We start from the raw sequence: 24766 nt of genomic DNA, 5'->3' as shown, positions 1-24766 counted from the left end.
TCGACATGGACTGTTTCTGCACAATAAATTAGTGCGCGCAAGTGACGATGCTGCCTAATTGCTGGTTCTCCGTTTGACGCCTTCGCTGATCTGACTTCCACTGTACGATCCGTGCAGTCCGTTACTCCGTTGTGTTCACGTCTCCAAACTCTCTGGTGACGCCGGGCACATTGTTTTATGGTAAGGTCTTGAAGGTTAGGAGTACTGATTTTTTTTTTCTATCAGCTTAGATATTTGAGACAGAACTGCTATTAAAACTGTCGTAGAAACTGAAATTTCGCGATAGCATTAGGTGCGGACAGACTTATAAAATCATGTCCAGAAGATGGCAATTAGCTGGTACGATGTGATACAGCTCTGCTTAACTACTGCTAATTTGCTCCGAGAACATGGCGTTTGGAAGTAATTAGAGCATTTAAGAAATCACTGATGTACCTGTCAGACACCAATCATGCTTGGGTGTGATTTGATCGCTCCGTCGGTAGCAACGGCTGATCAAGATCGGAGAGGTTTGTCAGCTTGAGGCTTGGGAGCTGCCTTGTCAGTTCACCGAGCCTGAAAGGCCGGGGAGGCCGTCCTCACAACCTGCCGCGGCGCATCCTCGATTGTTGCCACTTGGAGCTGATCAATCCAAGCATCCAACTAGCTAATCTAATACTAGTTGCTTGTCCAAAAGCTACACTTCATGCAGCAGCTGCAGGATGCTACACTCCTTGAGGCTGGCAGGTCCCGGTGTGCTATTGACTTTGGGGATCCAGAATGTTAGGCGAGGAAAATCTCGCAGGAGACAGCTCCGTTATGGGAAGAACTTTTCACTTGTGACTTTTGTGATTCGGGATTTTTCCATATGCTAGTGGCTTTTGTGCTTCGGAATATCAGACAAAGCCATTTCGAAGAAAAAGTTCGGTTTTCAGGAGAAAAATTTTCCCCTTGCTCAGTGCAGTTCGCCTATCCGCCGTGGAGGCTGTCGCTCAGCCAGAATCAAACGTTGGAGTCGAGAGGTTGTGAAGTTCAGATACCTGAATCAGCAGAATATGGGTTCTGTTTCTATCGCAGTGTCGCTTCTCTGCTGACGCAATGGCCGTACATTCACGACAGGTTCATGATCCCATTTACGGTCATTGGCCGCCTCCGATGTACGGTCCATCACTCAATGACGATTCAGGAATACGACAAGCACAGAAGCAAAAAAAAGTAAAACACTTGCACGAACAGAACAGCCTGTTCTGAACTTGTGATAGTTCAGCTTCAGAAAGAAGTCTCTCCATTGTCATCCGCCGCCAATGCTGTTTTGTCATGTCATCTCGCCGGGAAGAAGCCGTGAAAGGCCAACCGGGACGCCGCGCCGAGCGGCTAGCCGCGCGCAGGCATCCATCCCTGCGTCTCGTTCAGGAGCCTGGCGGCCTGGCTGCCACTTGCGCAAATGGCTGGGGAACCCGGTCACCCATGGAGAAGAGAAGAGAACGTGAGCGACTGGTTACTTGTCCAAGCGCTACACTCGCTGCACCAAACCACGTTACGCTGAAACTGAAAGTTTTCGTAAATAAACAGCATTGGGATCATCAGACAAACAAGAGAAAATACTATCTTGACGGTCAACACTTGCTATTGCTACGCAAGTTGAGACGCAAAAGGAAAAATCTGGTGAGGATCGTCCATTTTATTATTCGAAAAAAGCAAACTCTTTTTTTTAATTAAAAAAAAGTAAACTCACTCCTGCATGAAGGAAACAACCTGTTCTGAACTTGTGACAGTGCTGCCGGGAAGAAGCCCTGAAAGGCCAACCACGCCGCCGCCGAGCGGCTAGCCGCGCGCAGGCATCCCTACGCCTCGTGCAGGGGCCTGACTGCAGGGCCCGTGACGCGCGCCGCGTTTTTTTTTATATTTTTCAAAATCATTTTTTACAGAAATATATTTCCGGTTTCATAATTTATAGTTTTGTACCCCTACCGCCCGGCTGCGGGGCGGCCGGCTCCCTGCCGCCCTCCTGCTGGGCGGTAGGGACCTCAATGTAAATAAAATTCGCATTTTGGCCCCTGTAGGGTATGTGTGTCGTTTTGGAGGCTATACGTCTCTACCTGGACGTCCGGTGGCCACAGGTGTCTGGAATGTAGGATCGGCCTGCTGGTTAGGTGTAGAAAATAACCGAGTCCAGTCTTCGAAGTTCGCCTCAAAGGTATCCTGTGTGGCCCCTATGTAGTGGCAATTAAGATATCTTAATCATCATCTTATAAGTCATCTATTTGGGTATATATTCATCATACGTACCTGTTGGTTGTGGATACGAAGAAGTACCCATATCAGAAAGCTGGTGGTGCGATCCTGTAAACTGTTCAAATTGTTTAAAATATTCATAGAAATAAGAAGAACATGATAAATTCGGGCTACGGGTTAGGTATTTACCTTGCGTTCCTTCTGCTGTCGCTATAAGGTAATACGAAGAAGGTACCGCATCATATAAGTGTTGTGATCCTATATGTAAATGCAAAAGGAATTAGACTTCATACCAAAATTAATTGAAATTAAGATATGGACTATATGTTTACCGAAAGGTCATAGTGGTGCCTGTATTGGTTGAAATGACATCCCTGCAGCTGGTGCCATGGTACTAAACTGGGTCCCTCCGTGAGGTTGATAAGCTGGGTGTTCATCACCTGTATGGACTGAGAATTAATTGTTGTTATCAAAGTAGGAAGTCAGTAAGTATCCTCAAGTACTTGGATAATGCTGCTAAGACCAATAAGGTGCTGGGGAAGGCTGCTGCGTGGGACCACAAAGAAACGAGGTCGAGGCTTGAGACAAACCGTAGGAGTCCTCGTACGATGTCCGGCTACCAAAGGCTTTAAGCATGGAATGGGCTCTTTGTGAAACTCGGGTCCAGGCCGACTCTTGCTCATTCCTATCCATCATAGATCCCGCTCGAATCCTCATCAAATTCGCCATGGCATCTACGTCCATCAACCTGCACATTTCAAACTGCATGCAAAAAAAGAAAGACATTAACACTCTAATCCAAAGTATTTGAAAAGTGATGATAACTTTGACTCACCGCCCCAGCTAATGCCTCATCCCTATGTCGTGCATAGTCATCCTGTGGGGTCGCAACATGCGGCTCTGGATGCATGTCAGCATATATCAAGCGGCAACGAGTCTTAGGCTGGTACCAGCTCAGGTACGCCCTGTACGAAGCCTCAGTGTGTGTAGGGGTCGGAAGCGACACGTTCTCCTCTGCCCGGTCCCAGCCATCGACCTAAGGCTGCACCCTTGTCACCCACATGTTCGAGAAGGGTTGACCAGCCCTCGACAAACTAAATATTGATTAGTTAAAGCAGCAATGCATTATCACTGAAATGACATATGAATCGTTACCTGTGGTCATGACGTTGGACCCGATCCAATGCTGACAGCACAGGATACAACTGCCTTTGATCGAACTGTCTCTTGACTCTGTCCGGACAGTGGGCCTCAATGTAAACGTCGTACACCAACACTGTAGTTGTCATCCAAAGGCCCTGGTACTGAGAGCAAACCGAAGATATCCTGAACGGTGCACGAGTGTTTATAGCCAATTGGGAGTAGGGCTCCCACACAACGTCTTCAGGTGTCAACCGATCAAACTCAGCTACAAACTCAGGATAGGACCGCCGAGACTGTACATGGGCCTAACTCTTCTGCACGAAATTAATAATATATACCAATAAGAAATACAAAGAGGGTCAAACAAAGCAACATAATTGTCAACAGAATAGTACGAGTAGCAGTCATTTCTGTACCTGACGAGCGTACCAGAGAGTTCTCATGGTCGGCCTATCATCCTCGGTGTCACCGTACATATCCGGCTCATACGATGAGTGGTCGATAATCGGACGACCAATTGCTATCCTCTCGTACGACCAAAGCTGTAGCAGAATCGGACATCCTGTAAGAATTGCATTGTACTTATTTTGCACCGATGCCTTGCAGAGGCCACGGTACGTGGCTGCAAGTACCGCTGAACCCCCAACTGTATTGAGGTATATCCTCCACAGCTGCATCTACGATCTCCTGTGCGTAAGGCACAAGCACCCTATCCACATAGGCCCCGTGTGAATTGTTGAACATTATGTATCCAAACAACCACAACAAATATGCCTTAAGGGATCGAGTGACGCTATCCTCATCAGCATCATGTGCCAAGTTGTCGGACTGCATAGAAAAGATGAACATTTATGAGTACAAGATCAATTATAAAATAAAACCATAACTGCACTAATCAAAAGCATAACTCCAACATTACTCATAACAAAACGAGGTATGTACCTGAAACTGCAGAATCCTTGACTTGGCAGGCTCTGTTGCTTTTGGGTGCTCCTCTAAATTAATCGCGATGTCAATATTTGCAAAACGCTCTTCTAGATCGTCCAACCACGTAGACGGGACAACGCGAGGCCCTACGGCATCCCCACTGATAGGAAGACCCAGCAGCATCGCAACGTCCTGTAGGGTCGGTGTCATCTCCCTACAAGGGAGGTGGAAGGTGTGTGTCTCAGGCCTCCATCTATCAACTAGAGCCGTCAGTAGGGACCTGTCCAGTTTTGCCAAACCACTCTCAGCAAGACGGCCTATAGTAAGAAGACCAGCCTCACTCAACTTGAAAAGTAGAACGATCAAATGCAAGTACATTATGTAGGAAACGTATACGAAACAAATGTATTCTCAGAAACATAATCCGACGACATATCACCTGGGCACCCATCGTGGGTCAACAGGAATCAACTCCGCTGGTGGACGTGGACGCAGCACGTTAAGTTTTACGCGCTGAACCACTGCAAGGAAGGACCGGTGCGGCGAGTCTATGACTCGGTCAAGTAGAGCTGGCGTATCTTCGGCCATACCTAACAAAAAAATATAAGGTTTCTTCATTTTCTACAATTTATTTGAAATTTTCATAAACTTTTCTAGCATTTTCTAGTATTTCCTACAATTTTTGTACAATAAATTTTTATAAATAAAATTTTCTAACATTTTGTACAATTTTTCTGCATTTTCTACTATTTATCTGAATTTTTCATATACTTTTCTAGCATTTTCTACAATTTCTGAGCATTTTTTAAAAATTTTCTCGCATTAAACAACTAATCAATAAATCTAAATGGTTTTTCTAAAAACTAATCCTAATTCTACATAAATTATAATAAAAACAATACATAAATCGCTAAAATATCATTACTGTTGCATACACTAATTATAGAATTAAACATAAAAAAATTTAGAATAAGAAAATTGAGAAATATTTATTACCTGCGGTTCGGATCCAAAATCCGGCAGGGTTTCGCCGCTGCAACTCTCTCCCTCACCCCTCCTCTCGCCCTCGCCTCTCTGGATGTCGTGGGAAGAAAATGAGGGGGGAGGGGGAGCTCAGCCCTTTTATATAGAGGGGGGAGCCTGCCGCCCTTCTGCCGGGCGGCAGGTATCGCCTACCGCCCCGCCAGTGGGCGGCGGGTACCTGCCGCCCGGCAGGGGGGCGGCAGGCTCCCCTAGGGGCCAAAATGCGAATTTTATTTACATTGAGGTCCCTACCGCCCGGCAGGAGGGCGGCAGGGGCTGGCCGCCCCGCAGCCGGATGATAGAGGTACATAACTGTAAGTTATATAACCGAAAATATATTTCTGTAAAAAACGATTTTGAAAAATATATATATATATAAAAACGCCCGCCGCCCGGTTAGCTTCATCGCCGGCGGGCCTAGAAGCGGTGGGGCGGCGGCCCAGCGGAACTCTTCTTATCCCCGGCGAAACTCTTCTGCAATCGCTACGAGCCCACAAAGGCAGGGAGGCCCGCCCAAACCAGGCAGTCCGTTTCCAACTGCTCTTCTTATCCGCCTCGTCGGTTCGCTTCCCTCTCCTCCGCAGAACATCATCTCCAACACTGCGCTCCCCTCTCCGCGTCGGGCCTTTCTCCAATGGAGGCCACCAGCACACTCGCACTCTCCTCGTCCCCCGCCGCCGCGCGACGCTCGCCGGAGAAGTCAGCCGTAGCCTCCCTCCACCTCCGCCGCTTCCCCACGACCTCCTCGCTCCACCTCCGCGCGGTCCAGAGCCCAGCGCTTCGCGCTCACTCCTCAGCCTTCCAGGTCCGCTGGCTCCCCCCCACAACTCCTCGGCCTTTCGTTTCTTCCATTCCCGCAGCGAGGGGTTCGCGTTTTGGTTTCGATTGATTTAACCTGTTGGTCTCTGCGCGCGATCAGGGATGGAGGAGGCGGAGGAGGGCGGGCGGGCTGGTAGTCCGGGCGGAGATGTTCGGGCAGCTAACTACCGGCCTCGAGTCTGCCTGGAACAAGCTGCGGGGAGTCGGTGGGTTTCACTATTGCTTTCTACGTTTACTAGTTGAATGCCCGTGGGTGATAAATTTTTTTTCGTTAGAATGAATTATTTGTTATAGTTGATTGCAGTGCAGGTACGAGTGGAAAAAACATTTCATTACAATTCAAAGTAATTCAAGTCAACTAAAAGACGTAATAAATATCGTTGTCCCAAAGTAATTCAGTGTTTTGCATAAGACAGCAATTAGAGTTCTGTCAATTGTTGTTGGATAATGGTTGGATGAAAAATGTACATTAAGGACCCCTTATGTCCCAATGAAATAAACCTATGAACACTTGCAGCTTAAAATCTTACAACAGTAACTAATGGCTAACAGAAGCTCCGATCCTATGCCAAACGAAAGCTGCATTCCGTAACATACTAAAGCTAGCACGGAACCTCAACCCCAAGGAGCCAAAAGTAAAAGTCTACTCAAATATGCAGTAGGTGTTAGCAGAACTTCCAGTATTTATCTTCCGAGCTAAAAGTGATGTGAAGTGAATTTATCCATGTTAAGGATAGCACCATAAGTCATTCCTCGTAGTCGAGTTAACCAAGTCTTTTATAAAATTGGTAGGAAACTGAAAATGCATAATATGCACTAAAGCAGGACTGCACCGTGCACAAATGAACTGAGACTGAATTTCATGTATCCTTGATGGTGCGCTCGTCCATTTATCAATTACACTTCAGAACTGCTAGAGATACCATTGCGCATAGAACTCTGAGTTTGTCTGATGATATGACCAACTAATAAAACAAAATCGTATAATAGAGCACCTGGTTCTTGAAAGCATGAGACCATGCAATGCAAAAGTTTTGTCGAGAACTGAATTTATTAGGTCAGTCAAGTCCTAAATACATGTATCCTCGGTTTGGTAGATGGAGTTTGATGGAAAACTGAGAAGAACAAGCACTATCATGAAATCGACATAGTGATCCATGAGCCGCAGAATTTGGTGGAAAATATGTTGCATAATGGCAGTAATTCTCTTCGATAACATGTTACAGTTATTGAGTTATATCAGCACACTTTTATAAATTTGGTTTAACTTTTACTTAACAAAATGCCTTTTCTGGTTCAAGATGTATTGACAAAGGAAAACATCGCCGAGCCAATGCGGGATATTAGAAGAGCACTTTTGGAGGCGGATGTATGTTTCATCCCTAGTACAGCATGGCTTTTATTTTGTATGCCTCATTTTTTTCCTTAATCATCTAACGTGGAACCTACCTTTCAGGTAAGCTTGCCGGTAGTAAGGAGATTTATTGAATCTGTAAGTGAAAAGGCTGTAGGGACCGATGTTATCCGAGGTGTCAGTCCTGATCAACAGCTGGTGAAGGTATACCCATGTTGTAAGTTCATGTAATTGTATGAAGGATGCTTCTACTTAAGTTTCTTAGAGATAATTTTGGTTGTTTGATTTGGGCTTGCTTGATTTTTTTAGTAGAAAAGTCCTCATTATATCTTTCTAGGAGAGGCAGATAAATTACTCTAGATAATGCAATTGTGCATGGAAGCAGCCTTAACTAGGAGATTTGATATTTAATTTAATTTAAACAAATGCGCTGTTCCCATACTGTTTGATGTGCTTCTAACGCTTGAGGACTAACTTAACTCATTGGTACAGGTTGTTAATGATGAACTTGTACAACTGATGGGTGGTGAGGTATCAGATTTGTCATTTGCAAAGTCTGGCCCAACTGTTATCTTGTTAGCAGGTCTGCAAGGTGTTGGGAAGACTACTGTTTGTGCAAAGCTTGCCTTGTATCTAAAAAAAATGGTGATTTCCTTAAGCCTGTACTTTAAGAAGTTCCTAATATATATGACCGTAGACTTTTGGTACTCATAGACAAGACTCAGGTTACAGGGGAAGAGTTGTATGCTGGTTGCTGCAGATGTTTATAGGCCTGCTGCCATTGATCAACTCAATATTCTGGGTAAAAAGGTAATATTTGTGTCTCTTTTAGATTTTCTAGAATATATAGAACTTACCATTAATGCATGCCCTATCTTGTTTGGAAGTTCAAATCATACTTGTTTGAATGTTCTGGTATATCTTATTCTTCAGCAGAAAACATTTGAACTATGATAGGTTGGTGTACCAGTTTACTCAGAGGGAACTGATGCCAAGCCTTCTCAAATAGCCAAAAATGGTTTGAAGGAAGGAAAAAGCCAGAAGGAGGATGTAATTATAGTGGATACTGCTGGAAGACTGCAGGTCACATTCATGTTTGCTGCTTCTATATTTGTTCCTCTGATTTTTAGCTGTTATTGCAAAATTTAGATGGCATCTTTGTAAGGCCTTGGTACCAGGTCATAATTATGTTGTACTTTGAAACTGTTGGGTTGTGCTTACATATATGATTAATTTGCACTAATTTTTTTACTTATCAGTAAGTTAGTTTGTAACAGAACAACAAATGAGTAAATGACTTGAAATGCTGGAGACTTTGAAAGATGTGCATAATGTTTGATGCTTGTTTTAAACTTGCATTATCCTTCATGCTACTTGCGTTAAGTTTGACCATCACCACTGATGCCGGATGATTAATCTTTTGTATCATTAGGTAGACAAAGCAATGATGAATGAGTTGAAAGAAGTAAAAAAGGCTGTGAATCCTACAGAAGTTCTGCTTGTGGTTGATGCCATGACTGGCCAAGAAGCTGCAGGTATGGAGCTGCGTCTTGTTTATTCGATGAAATACTTTGTCTGTTTGTAATTTACCTGATGCCCTTCACGAAATTTAGTAAAAAAGAATCACATTAAACTTGACTATCTCATAGCTGCTGTCTGTATTCCATGTATTTCCCTATTTGGATTTGGAGTTCTGGCACTTTTCATGTGTTCACTTTTCTACAATTTTTTAGTTCTTTCAAAGGTACTCCCTGTAAATAGCAGGAGATGACATTATATGATACAAATCATAAATTATTCATCCTTTTTTAGAGTGGCACTGTACTTCCCTTATTCTTTTTTCCTGATGTGGTTAGGATTGGTCAGCTCCTTCAATGACGAGATTGGTATAACTGGTGCTATACTTACAAAACTGGATGGTGACTCAAGAGGTGGAGCAGCACTAAGTGTTAAAGAGGTCTTTTGACTACCAAAACTCTTACGCATCTTTTTATTTTATAGGTGCATAAAGAAGCTACTAATTCATTATAACACCACACATTTGATAGGACCAATTAATGGAAGATATATCATCACTTCCTTGCACTAATCCTTATCTTTTATGTTTTTACTTGCCTATGGTATACACAAAGGAAAAGATATGATGATCTATTATACATGAAAGGGTCAAATCATAAAGCTTACATTCATCAGCTGTTTCTTGCTTCCTTCCTTTCTAGTGTATGAACAACCTACAAATTTGCAGGTGTCAGGAAAGCCCATCAAGTTCGTAGGGCAAGGAGAACGCATTGAAGATCTTGAGCCTTTCTATCCAGATCGTATGGCACAGCGTATCCTGGGAATGGGAGATGTACTCTCATTTGTAGAAAAAGCACAAGAAGTGGTGAGTGCCCCCTGTGAAATGATCCTTTTCTGTTGTCTTCATTAGACTATGTTTTTGATATTATATGGTGTAACCTGTTTGTACAAATAGATGCGCCAAGAAGATGCAGAGGAATTACAGAAGAAGATTTTGAGTGCAAAATTTAACTTCAATGACTTTCTGAAGCAAACACAAATGATCGCAAAAATGGGTTCGTTCAGTCGTTTAATTGGCATGATTCCAGGCATGAACAAGGTGCAATTATGAACTTATGAGCCCATTTATTAGCATATATTGTAATTGCATCTTGACAAATGAACAAGGTACATATATTCGAAAATTTACTTGAACTTTTTAAGAAGCAGCTCCTACCTCGTTTTGAATAGGTTACCCCAGCACAAATTCGTGAAGCTGAGAAGAATCTCAAGTTTATGGAATCAATGATCAATGTGATGACTCCTGGTTTGTTCTCTAATCATAACACACATCATAAATATATCTTGTTGCATGCACCTCCTGAAATTCTACTACTATGCTTTCTAACTTCCTTATTTTCTAAATTACTGTTCTAAGCTGTGCAATGAGAAAAATGATTATTTCGTATTGATTGCCACATTTTGAATAGGCCGTCCATGCTTTATTAAACGTGTGGTAATGTGATATCTGTGTTGGATAAAGAAAAAGTATGAATATCTAGTTCAGTTTGCACATGCAATCAGCTATTTGGTTAGTGTTCTCACATCCACAAGGCAGGCATTAGGTTGCCTAAATTTGAGATTGCTCTGTTTTTAGTTTTTACATAAATATCTGATCGTTCTTAAAATTTTCAGCTCGCTTTTGACAAATTTCTTTTGTTAGTCTGAACTCTCAAAGATTGCATTTCTCAAGCACAGCATTTTTTTTATCACTGCATGCATGGCACGCCTTCACTTGTAATTTCGTAAGGCAAAAATCCAAGCTCACTAATTAAATAGTCTCAGTCAATAGACAATCATAATGGTTTAGAACATGGTGATGATGAACCCGTTGTCCTACGAATAGATACCTAGTGGCCCAGTTATTATATATTCATTTACTTGTGCAGAGGAAAGGGAAAGACCAGAATTACTGGCTGAATCACGTGAGAGAAGGAGAAGAGTGGCCAAGGACTCTGGAAAGACTGAACAGCAGGTTCAGTTCTTATCATATAATTATTTTCTCTTGTATGTTCCTGTTTGAACCAAACTAACCACGGGTGGATATAATCAACTGTTCCTCCCTATTAGGTGAGCCAATTGGTTGCGCAGCTCTTCCAAATGCGTGCCCGAATGCAAAAAATGATGGGTGCCATGCAAGGAAAAGACTCTCCCAACATGGACGAACTCATGGAGTCAATTAAGGCTGAGGAGCAGGTAAAAGATGCTTCTGGTGCAGACCCTAATAGTTGCTTGGGGGCATACATCTGTTTGTTGAGTCAAAAAGCTTTTGCAACTATGTCATTCAGGGTGCTGCCGATGCTGGAAGGCGCAGGAGGAAGTATGGCAACCTGAGGCAGCGGCAACTGGATGCGATGCGTGGTTTCCGCCGACGTTGAGATGTTAATTGGCGACTCTGACTGGCAGTGTCTGCCGTATACCTACCTGATTGCAGCCCAGGGATTTGGGTCGGAGTCAGAACTCAGAAATGGGGATGAAGTGCTTTCGGGTGCTCTGCAGTTAGAATTGCATCTGGATACGTATACACTGCCTGGCGGCTGTGTGCCGCTGTTCTATATTGCCATATCAGCTACAGTACCTTTTGCCATGGTAGTTGTTCTTGTTATTTTATGGTGATTCCTCACTGAGACATTTTCATTGTGCTCTCATTTTGCCCCACTTGATGATTTGGAGTAGCTTATGCCCTTTCTCTTGGAAAAAAAGGATAAACACATCATTGTTCAACTCATTGCTCAACATTATTTTTCACCATGGCCATAAAAAACATTATTTTTCACCATCGATAGTGATGGCAATTGTAACCTGCAGTGTTCAACAAGCCCGTGCCTGGAAGCCGAAGGTCATCTTCTGCAGAAAATACACAACCCTGAACGATCTCAGTGCCTTGTTCCCAAGAATTCGAATATCTCGCGCGCCAGAGGTATCAGGCTGGAACGCCAAGCAGATCCGATCAACAGAGTGTTGATGGAACACATTTTCTGGCGGCAGTTTCACGGTCGCCCTTAGGAACTGCATCTCCATCGTCGGAGCCTCCAGTTCACCGGCTCACCGCCGGCAGGCCTGAAGCAGACCTTCTCACTACCCGTAATGGCTCAAGAGCAGTCGAGCAGGACGATCATTCATCCAACCATACAAAAGAGCCTTGCCTTGTCAGTACATTCATACATCAAAAAAGAAAAGGAGCTTGTGCCCAAAAGGCTTCTATATGATCGCACTGAGCAAACCAAGCTAGTCATCAATCTTGTCAGCCATGTCTAGTTAGGGAAAAAAATTTGGTGCAGCCCGGCTGCAAACAGCGCTTGGTGCAGCCCTGCTTTGATACGTGCCACGCGTCAGCTCGTAGCATCCGACGCGCCCGCTCGATCCAGCTCCCAAGCGGAGCCGCGCAGCATGAGGACACGGCTCCAGGGGAGCTCGAGGACGCGGCTCGACTCTCTCGGCTCCATTCTTTTCCCTTTCTGCCGCTTATTCATCTTTAGGGAACAATTGAAATGATTGCGTTACATGAATGCAGTTTGCATTTTACAGCCAACTAAATAGCTTATTCATCAAATTTGAAGTATCTTGTCAATTATTTGTGTATGTATATCTGTATGTAGTTGTCTTGTTCTTGTATGAAATCGATCCGTTCGCTCAGAGAAAGTGATGGGGTTGCCGGCGATTTGTCCGGGTTGAACAATCCGAAGTGCTTCTCCGTCTCTGCTCCGGGCTTCTGGTCCTCGTTGAACATGGCGAATATGTAGGTCTCGATGGCCCCGCGGCGCTTGGGCGTGCCCTGCCCGACATGGTTGATGAGGTTCTGGTTGTAGGTCTGCGCGTTGGCCGCGGTGGCCGCGTCGCCCCCCGCCAACAGCCAGCCGCTCTCCGACACGACGATGCCGACGCTCCCTGCCCCGGCGCGTCGAAGAGGTTCTGGTAGGCGTTGCCGCCGTCCTGGACGACGGTGCCGGGGGAGGTGAAGAGCGCGTAGTTGATGTCGATCTGGGCCTTGTTGCCGATGTAGGAGAAGTAGGGGTAGACGTTGGCGAGGAGCGGCGCCGGTGCTCTGCAGGTACTGCACGATGGGGTCCATGTGGGCGTGCGAGAAGCTTCCCTGCTACGGCGGGAACCCCTGCGTGACGCCGCTCTGCACCGCTGTGGACGCCTTGACGGCGGCGGCGAGGGCGGCGTCGATGTTGCGCATGGCTGGGAGGATGCTGGCGGTGTCCCCGCCGGCCACCTCGTTGGCTCGTTCCCCACGGCGATGTAGCGGAAGGAGACGCTCGGGAAGGCCTGGACGTTGTCCCGGACCCAGGCGGCGGCGGCGGCGGCGGCGTTGAGGTCGGAGGCGATGGAAAGGGAAAAGGATGGAGCCGAGAGAGTCGAGCCGCGTCCTCGAGCTCCCCTGGAGCTGTGTCCTCATGCCGCGCGGCTACGCTTGGGAGCTGGACCGAGCGGACGCGTCGGATGCTACGAGCTGACACGTGGCACGAATCAAAGGCAGGGTTGCACCAAGCGCTGTTTGCAGCCAGGCCTAGTTAGTTGCCATCCCAGTAGTTGTTAGTTGTTACCATAGAAATCGCCATGGTCCATCATTGCTGCCTTGGGCCCACAGTCTTCATCTTGGTTCTCTCCGGGGACATGAAGATCCGGGCAGTAAACATAATCCCTCTCACCCTCTGTCCAGGTAACCAGACATGATTGAGCCTGGCACAACGACCTCGGAGTTCATTATTGATGTCAACATGGTAGCATTCTCCAGACGACGGAGCTCGTGCAAGCTTTCGGCTATTCTGTCTCGCTTTCCAAGCCTCATCGGATTCCTCAGGCTCCTATGCATCCTCATCATTTTGACGATTTTCCATGGCTATCTCACGAATCATCTGATCAGAATCAAACCACTGCATATGGATCCTTAGACGCTTCAGCTGCGGGCGCACACTGCCAACATATCTGAAAAGTTCTGCTGGCATTTTATGATGTGACTGAGCACACTGTATTCCCTCTAAAAGTGGGCATTAAGCTGCCATGGCACCCAGCGATAAACTCCATGCGGCCCTCAGATCAATGTATAGCGGCTTTTGCCATGGCACACACATTGTAGTATCAAATTAAAACCCTTTAGAAAAGGTGGCGCGTCATATGACATATCCACAAAACACCAAAGTTGCCAACCATGAGTGGCACACAAGACACAAGCCCTGCGCCTATTGGGACCTCAATGGTCCGATTTTCATGAAAATTGAGGAGAGCATCCAGTGGAAGCTCTAGACGATACATCGATGTGACAGTTCTTTTGCTTCAATGCAAAGAGCTTGTGATGGTTCAGCTTCGGCAACAGGTCGCCAAAGTCCGCCGCCAGTGCTGCTTTGTCGTGTCATCTCGCCGGGAAGAAGCTCTGAAGCCCTGAAACCACGCCGCCGCCGAGCGGCTAGCCGCGCGCAGGCATCCCTTTGCCGAAACCCTCGGAGACGAGAAACGAGGTGCATTCATGAATGCGTGAGCGAGTAGTACCAGTGCAGGAACCATTCTCTCTTTGGCCCGTGGTTATTGTCCAAGTGCTTCATTCACTGCACCAACCAATCACTCGAGCCAAGGGGAAGAACCTTATCTCCAATCATGGAGCACGCACTGGCCAAGTTCCTCCCATGTTGTTATTCATAAGTTAGCATTCATAAGTATCGTCCAAATTTAGCATTCAGGAAAACTTTTCTTTTATAAAGCATTCAGGAAAACTTTGTTATTCATAGTTGTGACCTTGTTGGTACATAACCCTTCTTTGGACCTGTGTGTGACTCCCTTCCCCTGTACTGTCATTTTGGGCCGGGCCGAAAAGGTATTGTTTCAGAACTTCAGCCCTATAAGAGCTTGGCAGCTCTTCCTGTGGTGAAGAGCATACATGGGCAAGGTATGGGATTTTATGGCCATATCGTTATGGAGATCAAGGCAGAGGCGGCTCGATTTTTGGACGCTCAGTTTGTTCACGAAGGTCGGAATTCTAATGGTGATGCTCATAGACTAGCTAGAAGTTCGATCTATGAAGTTGTAGGACGGCATGTCTAGCTTCTTGCTCCTTCTGATGGAGTTTGTACCAACTATAATTCTTAATTGAAGGTGGTACTATCTCAAAAAAAAAAGCTCTTCCTGTAATGCTCAGGAGGCCGCTGTACAGGAATGAAGCTTATGGCAGTTTCCTGCCACAGCAAGACTCAGAGCAACCAAACTGAGTTCCCAACATTGTAAAAAACTGCTGCTCTTTCAATATATCTTAATCAAGAAAAAAATTGAGTTCCCAACATGAAGAACGTGCAATGTTAAAAAAGGCGCTAGGCGCTATCTAGGCGGTGACCCAGCGCCTAGAGCCTAAGCGGGATTAGGCGGGACTAGGCATTTCAAGGCGTTTTTCTAGACGGTGCCATATACATACATATATCTTGCAATAGACATCATATATCTCTTAAAGAAAAGAAAAAGAGAGAACCAGTAAATCTTGAGTCGAAAAGGAAGCCCAAAAAACCCATCAAACCAGCCCAACGGCCCACCTCCCACCTTTATATCCTCACTCCTCCCGTTCCCGACTCCTCACACCTCTCTCGACCGAAGCCGCCGCCCCTGCCTCCTCCGCCAGACTGCCACCACACACCCGCCCCTGCCCTCCTCCTCCGCCGCCGCCGCCCATCCCCTGCTTCCTCCTCCACCGGCGCCCATCCCCTGCTTCCTCCGCCACCGCCGCCCACCTCTGCCTCTGCCGCGCCCATCCCTGCCTCCGCCTGCCGCCTCTGCCGCGCCCATCCCTGCCTCCGCCTGCCGCCTCTTGGCCGCGCCGGCAGCCCACCTCCTCCCGGCGGCGCCTATCCTCCGCCTACCCCCCTAGGCGAGGCGGCACCCCTCCGCCTAGCGCATAAGCGCGCTTGGGCGAGCGCCTAGTAGCGCCTTTTTGAACACTGTACTGAGAACGTGCAGATCAAATAACTTCCTTTCTGACCACCGGTCCACCAAGCAGATCAAATAACTTCCTTTCTGACCACAGTTTACTCCTGCCTTCCATTCTGAATCTAGGGTGATATCCAAAAAAGCAAATCATGGCACGGTGATACACAAAGGAAACACCAGGCAATGTTTGATCATTTCAAGATGAAATGATGTGCATCTGTGAAGATATGCAAGTGTTCTTACAGACAGTCACAATCATGCAAGCAACTTCCGCGTTAATATGCAAGAAAATGTGCCTTAAAAGGACCACGGCCATCTTCAATAGAGCATAATGAAAGATAACAACGCCTCCAGATTAATGCCATCTATGCCCGAGAACATAATTGGGGAGAAATTGCAGCATTTTTCAGGTCACCAAAATGAACCTCCATCTTTCTTGTGTGACAGGATTCAACAGCCTCATACAAATAGTATGTATAAGCAATAAAAGCAGATGCCCCTCCTACAAACGAGACTCCAATTCCAGTTGAGGAGCAAGTTTGATAATCCTAAAGAACAAATTTGATCATCCTAAACAAGATCCTAGATGGTCAAGATACCATGGACAGAAAGTTATCCCAATTGATGCCCTTAGATATACTGCAAACTTTTTTACAATCCTTAGATGGATTGTTCTACAGATTGAACCGAGCCCTACGGATTCAGGGTCAAATCCACGCCATCCAAACAGGACCTACAGGTTCTCAACCACAAAATATTCCCAAAAGTAATCCATCCACATAGAAGTGAACCCCTATAATTCTTCATCGATATTACTTAGCCCTGAAGCTGTACAATCTAAGCAGGAACCGTGATGAAGTAACTCTGTCATCTTTCACTCACCGACTCCTGGGACAGTTTCAGAACAAAAACACTTGGGTAGCTCTACATAATATTTCCAAGCATCTAGGTTGCTACATTCTCCAAGCACTTAACGGTCATATTGCATACAAAAGAGCAATTGACCAGCATAGGTGCATCCTTTAACAGTTGAGACAGGTCCAGTTCTGATATTTAAGTTGGACCTGCAGTTTGTAGCCTAAATTAAAATGGTTGAAATATTTATATTTAGTCTAAACTGTAAACAAAATGGTTCATCTAAATGCCCTCGACGTGCCTCCAGATTCGGATCCAGGATTCCTAGAGCTGCAAATACTGCCAAACAGGGCTTATATCAAATATAACCTGAAGACACGTTATTCTCAAATAGAAGTCAAATTTAGCAAGCCATAATGCAGGGGGGTACATGAGAATCATCAAGGGTAAATAACTACGAGCAACGCATCAGATTGCATTCCATATTCCTTGGTCTAGTCTTGACTATTGACCCTTTGAACATATATCATTTCAGGGCACACTGATTTTAGTTCCTTTGGCTGGAAGAACCTAGCAAGCACTAAGCCTTACAGATGCATTTGGAAAGGAAAAACTGAAATGAATATAGATAAAGTAATTAACATTAAACAGAAACATAACAACGGCATGACAAATAGGCATAAATTAGAACCTAAGGGCATAAAGCATAATTTTCCGGGGAGGATAACAAGCAGTGGTCATAACTCCATGGTCTAGGTCTAGTTTGGATCAAGGAAACTATCCTTCACCACAAAAGTTGACACAACAAACCATATGTGCATAACACCAGAACAAGACTCTTCGAGGCACCCAGAAGACTTGGGATACCCTTTTTGAGCAACATACTCACTGAACCACAGATTCCAGAATCCAGCAGTATGTCAATTCCAACCTTCAGTATGCCCCTCCCAGTGCATCAAGCACCATCCCCACTGACAACTTCGTCAAGTCCATCCGATTCAGCTGCAGCCTGATCACTGACATTCTGAACTTCCGCAGCTTCTCCTCTATCACTCTTGCCTTTGACTTTTCAAGTAAACCAAACACCTTCCTGAATATTGGTCCACTCGGGTGCTCCTTTGACAGCTCCTCGACAGCCGCCCACAGGTACGGGTACATTTGCTTTCCCTTCTCAGCACTATCTCTCCCACTGCCATGGCTAGCCCTACCCACAGTAAGAGTTGCATTACCGTTGTCATTCTGAAATCTAGATGTCTTTGGCTTCTTGCTCGTGCGTTCACCGTGTTCTCCCCCATTATCCATATCCTCGTCACTCTCCTTGATCCCCTTCTCTTCATTGCTCTCTGCATCCCCAGTCTCCTCGTGCGCAAGAGATCTCCCTTCTAGACTCTTCAATCTCCAAACTTTCTTGCTAAGTTCATAGACACTGCGGTCATGCTCTGTTGGCAAGTCAGGGACCCGTCCATTCTTTGCACGTTTGACCTGCAACCTGTACTTATGCTTGAGGCGCCTGACCTTGTCGCTAAGCTGGGTAGTGGACGCATTAGCAGTGAGCCGGCCATAAATCTGAGAGTGCAGCTTGCTTGTGTCCTGACTCGACCCAGGGAGCCGGCCTTCCTTGAGGCGGTACTCAATGAGGGCATTCAGTATGGTGACCTCGTCTTCAGGGCTCCAAACCCGGGACGGCCGCTTGTGGTACTCCGGGGTGCGACGCTCAATGGGGCTGTGGCGGCGCTTGGTGCGGAGATCGGAGGACGCCGCAGCATCGCGGCAGGGCACGTCCATCGGGCGCGCGCGGATGGGCATGATGCTGGAGGCCTTGATGGGGGAGGATAGACGGGGGCGAGGCGACGGCGACGCGGCGCCGGCACCTCCGCCGTCATCTTCTGAGGTGGTGGCGGTGAAGTTGGCGGTGGCGACGGAGTTGTCAGAGTCGGAGTCGGAGTGGAGGCGCGGGATGCGCTCGCGGTTGCGCCTCGGGGACGGCACGCGGCCGCCGCCACGGGCGGCGTCGGCGTCCGAGCCGGAACGGAAGCTTGGGGAGCGCTCGCCGCGGCGCCTCGGGGAAGGGACGCGGCGGCCGGTGCCGGCGTCGGCGTCCGCATCGGAGTCGACGTGGTCGCTGGGGGGACCCTTGCCGTCTCCGCGCCTCGGCGACGGGGCGCGGCCGCCGGCGCCCGCGTCGGCGTCGGATGCGGCCGCGACGTCGGCCCCCGCGGAGGTTGGGGTGGAGGAGAGCGGGGCGGCTCCAGGGGCGATGCTGGGGGGAGGGGTCTTGGAGCGGGATCGGGAGCGGGAGGGGATCGGGGACGGGGACGGGGACCTGCTACGGCGGCGGCTGTAAAAGCGGTCGGCGTCCGCCTCGCCGTCGGAGCCTGACCCCGTCCCGGCGGCGGCGGCCGAGCTCTCCAGGGCCATGCCGGCGAGGGGGGAGGAAGTTGGTTAGGGTTTTGAATCGTTGTGGGGGATTGCTTTGCTCGCTTTCGCTTGGGCGTGCGCAGGCGCCGCCGCGCCGGTGCCGCTCCGTTCGGGAAGGGGGAAGGCAGCGAGGCAGGACCAGTCAAGGGTGTCAGTGACCGGAATTATCTGCGTGGGCGGTGAGAAGACACCCTTTGTTTTGTTTTGGGTACCAAGCACTATTAACTTTACTAAAATGTACTCCCTCCGGTCCCAAATAGTTGACGTCTCCGACAAAAAATAGTATACAAAATGAACTAGCCATCTGTGTCCGAACGACAAGCAAAAAAAAATCGGAGGGAGTACATGGAGAAGATGCATATAATGACTTAAAACAGGCCGGCCGTATTGGATCAATTCGCATGGCCGGCCCCCTCTCCCACTCTCGCATTTATCTCCCTCTCGCTCTTCCACTCCCGCTATCTCTCAGCCGCTCGTTTTCTCCTCTCTCTCTCTCTCCACGCCGTGTGCTCGCCCTCCCTTCTCTTCTTCCTCCGACATCCTCCCTTTGCTCCCTCGCCGGCCACGGCAAGCTCCCTGCCTCTTTCTCCATACTGCGCGCTTGCCCTTCCCTCTCTCCTCTTCCTCCGCCGCCCTCCCAACTTCATCGTCAGCCATGGCGTCGATGAGCCTCGGGGTGGCCGGATCCGAGCCGCCGCCGCCTTCCTCGCCGGCCATGGCCGCCATCGGCTTCAGGGCGACCGGATCCGGGCCACCGCGGTCCTTGGTGGTGGCGGTGCAAGCCATGGCGGCCGGATCTGGCCGCCGCCGCCGTCGCGCTCCTCCTGGGCGCATGCTACCTCATCGGCCTCGACGAGCCTCCTCTCCCCCTCCCCTCCATCACCTATTAGGCAAATTTATAGTTTTTATTAGGCAAAAATGTTGGTCTTCGTCAGGCAAAAAAAACTATTTCATTAGGCAAAAATACTATTACATTCTTGCCTAAGATACTAGTATTTTTGCCTATTGATACTAACATTTTTGCCTAACAAATTCACTATTTTTGCCTGATGAAGTAGTTTTATTTTTGCCAATTCGAGATTCTGTTTTGTGTAAATACTATACATTCTTGTCTAATGATACTAGTTTTTTTGCCTATTGACACAAGCATTTTTGCCTAACGAAATCACCGTTTTGCCTGATGATGTAGTTTTATTTTTGCCTATTCGGATTCTGTTTTTGTGTATCTTTTCTCCCTCTTTTTTCTTTTTGGATGATGGATCTGTCAAAATAGGAAAAAAATGAGTAGTAGCCGAATTCATTTTTTTTCCATAAATGGAACGGTCTACCAAACCTCAAATTATGGCCGGCCGTAGGTTAGTCGCTCCCTTGATTATTTCAAGATGAAATGGTATGCATGTGTGAAGATATGCAAAGTGTTCATACAGGCAGTCGCAATCACAGCTGCAGGTTGCTCGTGATTCGTGAAGATACAAGATGTGTGTTTCAAAGGTCCTGGAAAATGTACAGTTAAGCATAAAAAGACAAACATGTTGAGCTGTCAGGCAACAAGATCCTAATTGGTTAATTATCCCTAACAAGATCCTAGTTTGTCCCGATTGATGCCCTTAGCAACTTTTTCACACCCGATAGATGGATTGTTGTAGGAGTTGAACTCAATCCCAGAGATTGTTGCCCAAATCTGAGCTATCCAAACATGTTACAGATTTCAACCAAAAAAAGAAGGGACAATTGCAAGACTGCTCTTGTTTTGATCTTCAATTTCATGTTTGCCCTCATTTTTTTTAACTTTGCACGTTTACATCTGCTTTTCCAAATCGAAGGCACCGTCTGTCCCTCTTTCTTATCACCGTTAGCTGAAGTTTAATAAAGGACGAAAAAAATGTTTCAAAAAAGAGAAAAAAGGAGAAAGACTAAAGTACCCCTTATCCAAATAACACATCTCCTCTCCTCCCTCTCTGTTTCTGTCCGCGACATTCAACTGCGCCTCGACGCTTCCACTCGCCGGTGCTAGGGTTCATGGCGGGCTGCAGGGCCTCCTGGTGGACGCGGTCGACGGCGGGGTGCATGAGCTCTTGGTCGAGGTGCAGGCGGCCCCAACGCCCGACGGGCCCAGCGGCGGGCGGGGGCCGACGCACCTCTGGCAGCTCGGCGCGGTGGCAGGCGGGCGGGGGCCGAGACTGCTCGGCCCGGCGGCAGGCGGGCGGGGCCGAGGCGGCGCGGGCTGTTCGGCGCAGCGGCAGGCGGGCGGGGTTGAGGTGACGCGGGCTGCTCGGCCCGGCTTGGGCGGCTCCGCGCGGCGGCAGGCGGGCGGGGCGCCGGGGACTCGCGCGGAGGCAGGCCGCTCGGCGAGGCGGAGGCCACCGCCCCCCGCCACCGTGGTCAGGCCACCTCGCTGCCTCTCCGCCCGAGGTGAGGGCAAGAGTAGGACCCCCTCCACCTCCTCAAGCTCGTCCGCCGCTGCTAGCCCCATCCCCAACCTTGCAGCGCCGCCACCATGGCCGCCGCCGCTCATCTCCGCCCGCCGCTGTCGCACCACCCCTACAGCCTCCGCCCAAATTAAGGGAGGGGATGATTCCCTGCAGCCCCCTCTCTGTTTCCCCCCAAGCTCCGGCCGCCGCCGCGCCCTGGGCCGCTGGCACCCTGCCCCTCCCCCCTTCTGTTTCACAGGAGAGAGGAGGAAGAAGGGCAAAATTGCCCAAAGGGCCCTGCCCTTTCCTTTTTTTATTTAAAAGCCCCCTTCTCTCCTTCACGAAATATGGGCAATTGACATGTTGAGGGCATTTTTGTCTTTTCAACTTATACTTAACACCGTTAACTCTCCTTCACGGAACAGGAGCAAATAGAACCTTCAGATTCAAAAAACAGGGGCAAACATACAAAATTAAAAAAAATAGAGACAAACATGTAATTACAGCTCAAAACAAGGACAATTTTGCAATTGACCCAAAAAAGAATCCCTTTTACTCCTTCAGCCTATAGGTTAGCCAATCACCACGAACATGGTAACAAAAACATAACACCCACGTACAAGTAAATCCATATAATATTATAATCTTCATATTGCTTATCCCTGAAGCTATATGATCTAAGCAGGTCAATGGTGAACTCACTGTCGTTTTTTCACTGCACCAACTGGCTCCTGGGACAATATTGAACAGAACAAAACAAAACTTGGATAGCTCTAAATAATCTCTACATGTATCAGATTGCTACATTCTCCAATTCTGATCACTTAATGGTCGCATTGCTCACAAAAGAGCAATTGACCACTATATCAAATGTAACCTGGAGAAGTGTTTTCAACCTCCATAACCAAATCTAGCAAGCCACAAGTGCAGGGGATTACAAGAGTCATCAAGGGTAAACTTCGAGCAACAAATCTGATTGCACTTCACAATCCTTAATCCTTGAATCCTGACTGAAAAAATATATCATTTCCTCTGACATTGATTTTAGCTCCTTTGGTTGGAAGAATCCAACAAGCACAAAGCTTGTATTCATTCATTTCACCCGGTGGCAAAAATTGCCAAATGTCAAGCAAATGATCATATTTACAAATGCAGTTGAAACGGGAAAACTGAAATGGATATAGCCAAAGATGCAATTAACATTAAACAGAATCATAGCAGCAACAGCATGATAAATAGGCTTAAGTTAGAACCTAAACACAGAGGCCCAGAGCATAATCTTTCAGGGAGGATAACAAGGAGCAGTCATAATTCCTTAATCTAGGTCTAGTTGGGATCAAGGATATTATGTCCTTCGCCACAAAAGCTGTTACAACCGGAACCATATATCCATAAAACTAGAGCATGACACTATTCTAGGTAACTGGAAGACTTAGGTCATCCTTATGAGCAAAATACTCACTGAACCACTGATTCCAGAATCCAGCAATTCATCGATTTCAACCTAATCAATATGCGCCATCCAGAGCATCAAGCACCATCTCCACTGTCTCCTTCATCAGGTCCATCCGACGCAGCTGCTGCCTGATCTCCGACATTCTGAACGTCCGCAGCTTCTCCTCCATTGCTCGTGCCTTTGACTTCTCAAGCACACCAAACGCCTTTCTGAATATTGGCCCACTTGGGTGCTCCTTTGATAGCTCCTCAACAGCCTCCCAAAGATATGGGTACGTTTGTTTTCCCTTCTCAGCATCATCTCTCCGACTGCCATTACCATGGCTAGCCCTTCCCACCACCGCGTTACCATTGCCATTTTCAAATCTAGATGCCTTTAGTTTCTTGCTCGTGCTTTCATGGCGCTCCCACCCATTCTCCATGTCCTCATCACTCTCTTCGATCTCCTGCTCTTCATTGCTCTCTGCATCCCCAGCATCCTCATATGCACGAGATCCTCCCAATACACCGGCACTCTTAAATCCCCAAACTTTCTTGCTAAGTTGATAGACATCACGTTCATGCTCCGTTGGCAAGTCAGGATCCCGTCCATTCTTTGCACGGGCCACCAGCAACTTGTACTTATGCTTGAGGCGCCTAATCTTATCACTAAGCTGGGTAGTGGAGGCATTAGCAGTGAGCTGGCCACTAATCTGGCTGTGTACCTTGCTTGTGTCCTGAATCGACGCAGGGAGCCGGCCTTTCTTGGCACGGTACTCGACGAGGGCCCTCAGTATGGTGATCTCGTCTTCAGGGCTCCAGATCCGGGGTGGACGCTTCTGCTGGTCCGGGGAGCTGTGGCGGCGCTTGGAGCTGCGCTTGAAGGAACCGGCGGAGGCGCGGCGGGGCGCCTCCATCGGGCGCATGCTGACGGGCTTGATGTTGGAGGTCTCGATGCGGGAGGAACGACGCGCGCGGGGCAACGGAGAGGCGTCGCCGGCGCCGGCGCCGGCGACGTCGTCCTCGGATCCGGCAGCCGCCAAGGAGTTGTCAGAGTCGGAGTCGGAGCGGAGGCGGGGGGTGCGCTCGCGGTTGCGCCTCGGTGACCGCACGCGGCCGGCGGCGTCGGCGTCCGAGTCGGAGTGGAAGCTGGGGAAGCGCTCGCCGCGGCGCCTCGGGGATGGGGCGCGGCCGCCGGACCTGGCGTCGGCGTCCGCATCGGAGTCTAGGCGGTCGCGGAGCGGGCCCTTGCGGTCCTCGCGCCTCGGGGGCGAGGCGCGGCCGCCGGCGCCTGCGTCGGCGTCGGCGTCGGAGTCAGATGCGGCCGCGAAGTCGGCGCCCGCGGAGGTGGGGGTGGAGGAGAGCGCGGCGGCGTTAGGGCGGCGGCGGCGGGTGTAGCGGACGTCGCCCGCCTCGCGGTCCGAGGCGTCGGAGCCTGACCCCGGCGGCGCGTCGGCGGCGGCCGGGCGCTTCGGGGCCATGCCGGCGAGCGGGGGGAAGAGTTGGTTTAGGGTTTTGGTTTGAATCCTTGTGCGGGATTGCTCGCCTCGCCGCTATCTCTGTAGCCTGTTGGGGGAGAGAGAGAGGGGGACTTGGGTCGTGGGCTGGGAGGGGGCGGCGGCGGCGCGTTCGGTTCCAGAAGCCTTCGCTGGCGTTAAGGATCCGGACAAACCTGGGTTAAGCCTGTCAGTGACTCTGT

General features: G+C 48.4%; 4 protein-coding genes and 1 pseudogene across 4 annotated transcripts; 1 reads left to right on the top strand and 4 right to left on the bottom strand.

Annotated features, from left to right (window-relative positions):
- The first annotated feature begins 5886 nt into the window (after positions 1-5886).
- Positions 5887-11765, top strand: LOC120712603 (signal recognition particle 54 kDa protein, chloroplastic-like). Its single transcript, XM_039998431.1, has 15 exons — positions 5887-6112; positions 6227-6332; positions 7428-7495; positions 7583-7684; positions 7973-8125; positions 8213-8290; positions 8438-8563; positions 8913-9015; positions 9337-9437; positions 9726-9863; positions 9954-10097; positions 10229-10304; positions 10927-11012; positions 11108-11233; positions 11326-11765. The coding sequence occupies exons 1-15, from the start codon at positions 5942-5944 to the stop codon at positions 11413-11415; spliced, it is 1668 nt and encodes a 555-aa protein (XP_039854365.1). The 5' UTR covers positions 5887-5941; the 3' UTR covers positions 11416-11765.
- A 781-nt stretch (positions 11766-12546) lies between these two features.
- On the bottom strand, positions 12547-13763 carry LOC120713476 (annotated as a pseudogene).
- Positions 13764-17246: 3483 nt separating this feature from the next.
- LOC120712602 lies at positions 17247-23036 on the bottom strand. The gene is made up of 2 exons (XM_039998430.1): positions 22915-23036; positions 17247-17518 (listed from the first exon to the last, which is right to left on the bottom strand). Exons 1-2 carry the CDS (start codon positions 23016-23018, stop codon positions 17392-17394), a joined length of 231 nt encoding a protein of 76 aa, XP_039854364.1. The 5' UTR covers positions 23019-23036; the 3' UTR covers positions 17247-17391.
- LOC120712600 (STOREKEEPER protein-like) lies at positions 17310-19349 on the bottom strand. Its single transcript, XM_039998428.1, has one exon. It carries the CDS (start codon positions 19220-19222, stop codon positions 17738-17740), a length of 1485 nt encoding a protein of 494 aa, XP_039854362.1. The 5' UTR covers positions 19223-19349; the 3' UTR covers positions 17310-17737.
- LOC120712601 (GLABROUS1 enhancer-binding protein-like) lies at positions 22804-24685 on the bottom strand. The gene has a single exon (XM_039998429.1). It carries the CDS (start codon positions 24546-24548, stop codon positions 23142-23144), a length of 1407 nt encoding a protein of 468 aa, XP_039854363.1. The 5' UTR covers positions 24549-24685; the 3' UTR covers positions 22804-23141.
- Between the last annotated feature and the right edge of the window lie 81 nt (positions 24686-24766).

The sequence above is a fragment of the Panicum virgatum genome, chromosome 6K, assembly GCF_016808335.1.
Source record: "Panicum virgatum strain AP13 chromosome 6K, P.virgatum_v5, whole genome shotgun sequence".
Lineage (NCBI taxonomy): Eukaryota > Viridiplantae > Streptophyta > Magnoliopsida > Poales > Poaceae > Panicum > Panicum virgatum.
Note: the sequence above shows the minus strand (reverse complement) of the source record. Positions and strands in the feature narration are given on the sequence as shown.

Bases quoted from the DNA above. Each gene is read 5' to 3' on its own strand.
- LOC120712603 (XM_039998431.1), top strand. From the start codon at position 5,942: ATGGAGGCCACCAGCACACTCGCACTCTCCTCGTCCCCCGCCGCCGCG. The intron at 9,016-9,336 runs GTATGGAGCTGC...TGATGTGGTTAG, and splicing joins GACTGGCCAAGAAGCTGCAG to GATTGGTCAGCTCCTTCAAT. The intron at 11,013-11,107 runs GTTCAGTTCTTA...CCTCCCTATTAG, and splicing joins CTGGAAAGACTGAACAGCAG to GTGAGCCAATTGGTTGCGCA.
- LOC120712600 (XM_039998428.1), bottom strand. From the start codon at position 19,222: ATGGCCCTGGAGAGCTCGGCCGCCGCCGCCGGGACGGGGTCAGGCTCC.
- LOC120712602 (XM_039998430.1), bottom strand. From the start codon at position 23,018: ATGGTTCCGGTTGTAACAGCTTTTGTGGCGAAGGACATAATATCCTTG. The intron at 17,519-22,914 runs AGATTATGCTCT...TATCCTCCCCGG, and splicing joins TCCTTGTTATCCTCCCTGAA to AAAATTATGCTTTATGCCCT.
- LOC120712601 (XM_039998429.1), bottom strand. From the start codon at position 24,548: ATGGCCCCGAAGCGCCCGGCCGCCGCCGACGCGCCGCCGGGGTCAGGC.